Source organism: Sapajus apella, unplaced genomic scaffold (genome assembly GCF_009761245.1).
Source record: "Sapajus apella isolate SASKATOON/1434 unplaced genomic scaffold, GSC_monkey_1.0 scaffold49, whole genome shotgun sequence".
NCBI lineage: Eukaryota > Metazoa > Chordata > Mammalia > Primates > Cebidae > Sapajus > Sapajus apella.
Window position 1 is genome coordinate 1,484,252 of NW_022436989.1, and position 6,278 is coordinate 1,490,529.

General features: G+C 58.7%; 1 protein-coding gene and 1 long non-coding RNA gene across 9 annotated transcripts in view; one reads left to right on the forward strand and one right to left on the reverse strand.

The window, feature by feature from the left end:
• Positions 1 to 2,423: 2,423 nt before the first annotated feature.
• Positions 2,424 to 5,670, reverse strand: MRPL55 (mitochondrial ribosomal protein L55). 8 transcript variants are annotated; one of them, XM_032242101.1, is made up of 5 exons: positions 5,513 to 5,670; positions 4,488 to 4,497; positions 4,266 to 4,349; positions 3,706 to 3,907; positions 2,424 to 2,663 (listed from the first exon to the last, which is right to left on the reverse strand). In XM_032242101.1, the coding sequence occupies exons 3-5, from the start codon at positions 4,289 to 4,291 to the stop codon at positions 2,505 to 2,507; spliced, it is 387 nt and encodes a 128-aa protein (XP_032097992.1). In that variant the 5' UTR covers positions 4,292 to 4,349; positions 4,488 to 4,497; positions 5,513 to 5,670; the 3' UTR covers positions 2,424 to 2,504. The 8 variants fall into 8 exon arrangements, with proteins under 8 accessions (XP_032097992.1, XP_032097988.1, XP_032097989.1 ...); XM_032242097.1 differs by having other exon boundaries at positions 4,488 to 4,525; positions 5,505 to 5,670; XM_032242098.1 differs by having other exon boundaries at positions 4,266 to 4,352; positions 4,488 to 4,525; positions 5,505 to 5,670.
• Positions 5,671 to 5,772: 102 nt separating this feature from the next.
• Positions 5,773 to 6,278, forward strand: part of LOC116525950 — a 4,079-nt gene continuing 3,573 nt past the window's right edge. The window contains exon 1 of the long non-coding RNA XR_004257889.1: positions 5,773 to 5,815. This is a non-coding gene — a long non-coding RNA (uncharacterized LOC116525950). The remainder of the gene's footprint in view (positions 5,816 to 6,278) is intronic.

Genomic DNA, 6,278 nt, shown 5'->3' on the forward strand with positions numbered 1-6,278 from the left:
TTGTTTCTCAAAACAGAAACTGGACCCAGCCCGAGCCAGCTTCCTTAAACCCTCACATAAACTCCATTCTCCAACCCCCTCCCCGTGGATATAGCTAAAGAGAACATTCATTTCACCGCCCATGGCAAGAACTGCTGTGGCCTGCTCTGTACGGAAGCTCCCCTAATAAACGCTCTGAGCACATCACCCTGGCGTGCTCAGTGTTTCTGCAGAATCCTAACTGGCCCCATCTCAGGATGGTGTTGGGCACTCCCTTGTGGGAACCCTCCTGCCACGACTTTTGGGGCAATTCCAGCCACAGGTTGAACTGGGTGAAAACACAGGTCTAGTGTCCAGAACTGTGAGAAATCTGTTTCTCAATGACCCAGCCCATGGATCAGGCTGTTAGAGCAGCCTGGCAGACGGCCCACATCTGGCTCATCCATCTACTCAGCAAGTACCGGCTGCTGTCTCCCTCCTGCGGCGCTGCCTGAGTTCACATCACGGAGCAGGTGCAGAGAGGGCAGAGCAGCAGCCCACATCCAGGCACACTGAGGGCAACTGGCCAACTCCTGGGAAGGCTCCCTTGGGTGGAGGGCATCGTCTCCTGGGTGCTGTTACGCCTTGCTGGGCCAGGGTGGACTTGGCCCATGGGGCAGGGTCCAGCTGTAGAGTCTGACCACTGACTGGATGTCAGGTGTGGTGAAGGGACAGCAGGGCCAGGTGGACATCAGGCAGGAGTCCAGGACAGCTCTGAGGCGCCGGTCTGGGCAGCTGTGAGGATGCAGCCACTTGGCAACACGAGGACCAGGTTTGTGGGGAAGAGACCAGGTCAGTTTTGAGCCCGTTAGCCTGACAAGCCGTAGGCCACAGGAGGGCTCACTGGGGTGGAGGTGGCATGGCCTGTGCCTGCTGGGTGGAGGCCCGGCCGGGGGCACTAGTCACAGCGGTGCCCTCTATGTAGACAGCAGTGAAGCTAGACCCAGGAGGGTGGAGGTCAGGGAGCAGAGGGGTGGTGGGGGCCCCATGGGAGTCCACTAGAGCAGGAGAAGGCTGGGTACAGTGGAGGAAGGGCCAAGTGAGTACACAGTACGGCCAGGCAGCCAGCTCTATATGCCACAGGGATTGAGGCCACAAATTCAGAGATGGGGCTCCATGGAACCTGCTCAGGAAGTAACCCTGCAAGGCAGAGTCCCAGGCGGCCACACAGCCCATCCATGTGAGGTCAGGCACTGCCGGGCCACAGGGCTGGAGTCCCAGGTGGCCACACAGCTCATCCATGTGAAGTCAGGCACTGCCGGGCCACAGGGCTGGAGTCCCAGGTGGCCACACAGCCCATCCATGTGAGGTCAGGTACTGCCGGGCCACAGGGCTGGAGTCCCAGGTGGCCACACAGCCCATCCACGTGAGGTCAGGCACAGCCGGGCCACAGGGCCGGAGGACATCGCTTCCCAGGCGGCCACACAGCCAATCCACGTGAGGTCAGGCACTACCGGGCCACAGAGCCACAGGACATCCCTTGTAGACTCTCCTCAGCACAGCTGAAGGTCAGAGGGATGAGCAAAGGGCCAGGAACAAACTTAAGGGGAAGGGAAAGGCCTGCGATGTGGGGACACTGCCCAGCTCCTCAATTGGCAGCAGTCATCGCAGGGCCATGGCAGAGCACACTCCCACCTCCCCGGCAATCCCAGAACACCACTGCAAGAACTTCCTGTTGGACACCAGGTGTCAGAGAGATAGCCTGCCAGCTGGGACCCAGTAACACTCCAAGACAGGGACAGGAAGCAGCCCGGGCCCTGAGCTGTCCAAAACCCAGGCTGGTGTGCACGTGGAAGGGACCCGCACATCAGCGGGAGCTGCTTCTGAGTGAAACCTGGGCTGGTGTGCACGTGGAAGGGACCTGCACATCAGCAGGAACTGCTTCTGAGTGAAACCAGCCTCTGGACAGATGGAACAGGGTCTGTGGATCCCCCTGAGCTGTGTGTAACTGCAGTGCTCTGCATAACCCATGACCCATGAGGAGTCACAGACAAGCAGGGCTGGCTGCTCCTCTGGGGACCCTCCCAGGGCAGAACCTTCCCGGGAGCAGTGTGGGAATGCAGGCCAGGGCGGGAGCTGCAGCTATGTCCACGGGGAAGGGTGGTCCTAGGGCTGCCCCACTGAAGCTGATGCCTTGAGCCCAGAAAACCCAGCCCCTCCTAGGAACCAACCGGAGGCCCACTGTGCTGTTGCCCTGATGCCTCTGAGGCTGGGAAGGCAGAGCTTGGTGTTGGGTGCTGCCCACATGGTTGCCTGTGTGCCACAGCCCCAGAGCAGTGTCCAAAACCCACAGCCCTCACCCAGCTCATCCACGGAGCCCTCTCTATGCTTGAGCTCGTGCTTTGCAGGGGCAAGCTGCCACGCTGGGGCACACACCAAGTGAGAAGACAGACACAGACACAGACTCCATGTGGCAGCTTTGACAGCGTGTGATTTAAGAACTGCTCTCCCATCTTAGCAATGTCCCAGTGTGGCTGGAGCCACAGTCACTTCTTGGTCTTGGCCCAGAACTGTCGGTAGCGCTCCACATCAAAGTCATCGCTGAGCTCCTGCTCGTAGTCCTTTGTCCGCTGGAGCTGAGCCTCACGTTTCCGCAGCCTTGCCCGGCGCTCCTCAGGAGTCAGGGTGTTCAGATCTATGGGCATCTGCAGCGGAGAGACCAAGTTTCGTCCACGTGGACAGAGGGACCTCGAGAGCTACTGAGGTGACAGCCCAAGGCCTTCCTCTCAACTTGTGTCTTCCATCCTACGCTAGCTTAATTTTCAAACATTCTATTGGTTTCTCTCTTCAAAGCTTTCAATCTTTAAAATAAATTGTTCTGTGTTTTCCCCAGATTTGATGTTTACAAAAACCAACGAGGCCAGGAACAGTGGCTCATGTCTGTAATCCCAGCACTTTGGGAGGCTGAGGAGAGAGGACTGCGTGAGCCCAGGAGTTCAAGACCAGCCTGGGCAACGCAGAGACACCCATCTCTACAAAAAAGTCTTTAAAAAAAATTAGCAAAGCATGGTGGTATGCACCTGCAGTCCCAGCTACGGGGGAGGCCGAGGTGGGAGAGCCACATGAGCCTAGAGAGTCAGGGTTGCAGTGAGCCAAGATTGTGCCACTGCACTCCAGCCTGGTTGACAGAGTGAGACCTTGTCCCAAAAAATAAATTTAAAAATAAAAACACAGGCCGGGTGCAGTGGCTCACGCCTATAATCCCAGCATTTTGGGAGGCCGAGGTGGGTGGATCACGAGGTCAAGAGACCATCCTGACTAACATAGTGAAACCGTCTCTACTAAAAAATATAAAAATTAGCTGGGCGTGGTGGCACGTGCCTGTGGTCCCAGCTACTCGGGAGGCTGAGGCAGGAGAATTGCTTAAAACCAGCAGGCAGAGGTTGCAGTTAGCCAAGATCATACCACTGCACTCCAGCCTGGCGCTGGTGAAAGAGTGAGACTGTCTCAAAAAAACAAAAAACAAAAAAACACACTAGTGGTTAGTCCTATCTAATGTTGGTGCTTAGAGGCAGTTTGGGATGTCACCCTCCTCCACTCCTCCAACAGCCACCTGCTCCCCCGACACCTGTCACGTGGCACAGTGACCACAGCCACACTCCCTCCTAAGGCGACTGGCCACCAGCACTCCCACCACAACCCCGCCCCAAGCCTGGCACCTGGAAGCACCTGGCAAGGAAAGCTTACCACCAGCATGCGCCGTGGCTCCCTGTAGCGGATGTGGACAGTGGAGCCATCCTGCTTCACCAGCAGCACGGGATAGAGACGTGCATAGGCCTGGCGGCGCACACGACCGAGTGAGGCCCTGCTGCTGTCAGCCCGCCAGGAGGACGTATGCAGGCAGCGGAGTGCAGGCCCGGTGGCCTTCACAGCGCTGCATCTTAGTAGGCTGCAGATAAACATGCAAGTGCTGGTCAGCCGACACTGCCGCAGCAGAGAGTCCCAACATGACTGAGGCTGGCCGTGATGGGGCACTGCCAGGCCACAGGGGACGCTACCAGAGCTGGCACATGCCAGGATGAGCCTAGGGGTTTCCTGAGGAGCCGCAGGCTGTGGTGAGAGCCACTCTGGCTCCCTAGCCAGGAACAGGCTGCCAGGCTGAGCAAGGGCATGAGGCTTCCAGCACAGGGGACAGTGGACAATAGCTGGGACAAGGGAGGCTTAGAACTACTGTTTCCTGCTGAAGAGAGGAGTTCCCTGGGGTGCCCCTAACAGCAATCCCCAGGGACCTGAAAGTTCATGCTTACCCAAGCAGGCTGCCCACTGCCGCCATTCCTCCTCAGAGCCCCAGTGGCACGTGGATGTGGTCAGTACAGGCCCTGGCGTGCAACCTGCTAGGCATGGAATTGAGAGACCTTTTTTTAAAGAAAGGTTCTTCCACCTAATGGGTTCTCATCAAATCCCAGCCCAGGATGTAGCCACAGACCCCAGTATACCTCCAAGACACATGTAATCTCCATGTCACTCACCAACCTCTCCCAGTAACCCTTGGACTTCTCAGAACCGCCTGTAGTGGTGTTTCCAAAAGCATAAGTTGGTTACTACTCCCAGATTCTGAGACAGTCTGCAGCATGGCCTAGGCCGTCTGTTCTGGCCGTTACAGAGTCTGGGAAACCTCTCTGAATGGACTGCAGCCTCAAAAATGAGCTGGGCTCATGGCTCATGCCTTGGTTTCTTTTTTTTTTTTGAGATGGAGTTTCCCTCTGTCACCAGGCTGAAGGGCAGTGGGCCCAATCTTGGCTCACTGCAACCTTCACCTCCCAGGTTCAAGCAATTAACCTGCCTCAGCCTCCCGAGTAGCTGGGAATACAGGTGCGTGCCGCCATGCCTAGCTAATTTTTATATTTTTAGTAGACACAGGGTTTCACCATGTTGGCCAGGATGGTCTCAATCTCCTGACTTCATGATCTGGCCTCCCAAAGTGCTGGGATTACAGGCGTGAGCCACCACGTCCGGCTCATGCCTTGCTTTCTAAGGTCATTGCTAGTTTTCATAAACACCCAGTGAGGTGAGGATCGTCATGCTTGCTTACAGGAGAATGGAGGCCCAGGGCTGATTTGCTGTGACCTGGATTCCCATGGGAGGCTGTGCTGTGGTGTCCGAGGTAAAAGCCCAGTTTCCAATACTCAGATTCCAGGAGATGAGGCTGCACGGAGGCCGAGCGCCCAGCTTCCTCGGGCGTACCCCTATCTCTCACACCAACGAAGGACCTGAAGACAGGTCCTGCTGCATCTAAAATGGAAATCCTGCTCCGTGTCCTGTGCCCACATCCCTCTTTCTCAGCCTCACCAACACAGGAGGCTGCGGCTGGTCCAGGAGGGTCTTCGGGGGAAGCTCCCTCTCCCTTCCCGCTAGAACCCACGGGGCCCAGGACAGATGCAGCCCCCTGTCCCCTTCCCTGCCTCCCTCCCTCCCGACTCCACGGGGAGAGGAGCCCAGGACAGGTACAGCGCCCGTTTCTGCTCCCGGCCACACGAGGTGCCAACCTGCGGCCGCCTCTGTCGCTGCGGAGGGGCCTGTGGACAGGCGGTCCGGACTTTCAGGTAGGAAGAAGCTAAGACAAGGACGAAGACATACATGAGCTCACGGCTCACTCACCGCCTGGCATGCTGCGGCGCGCAGCCCACGACGTCAGTGGCAGAAGCCGTGTCGCGCGGTATGACGTATACCGCGGCGGGGCGAGGCAAGAGTGGGCGAGGCACGAAGATATACCCCCATTGGGCGGGGCCGGCGCTGTGTGACGCAATCACGGGCTTGGGCGTGGTCTGTGGGACGCTGTGGCTTTACTAGGACCGAGGTGGGCCGAGCGGCGGTGACCTCCGTTCCTACGGGGCGCACCAGGGCGGGCAGGCGGGGTCGAGGGGGACCCGCGGGACCGAGGGAGGATCCAAGAGGGCTGAGGGAGGACCCAGGGGTCCTAAGGGAGGATCCAGGGGGGAGGGATGCTGAGGGAGGATCTGCGGGGCTGAGGGAGGACCAAGGTGGGGCTGAGGGAGGACGAAGGTGGGGCTGAGGGAGGACGAAGGTGGTGCTGAGGGAGGATCTGTGGGGCTGAGGGAGGACCCAGGTGGGCTGAGGGAGGATCCTCGGGGTTGAGGAAGGACCCAGGTGGGCTGAGGGAGGATCCGCGGGGCTGAGGGAGGACCCAGGTGGGGCTGAGGGAGGATCCGTGGGGATGAGGGAGGACCCAGGTGGGCTGAGGGAGGATCCACGGGGCTGAGGGAGGACCCAGGTGGGGCTGAGGGAGGATCCGCGGGGCT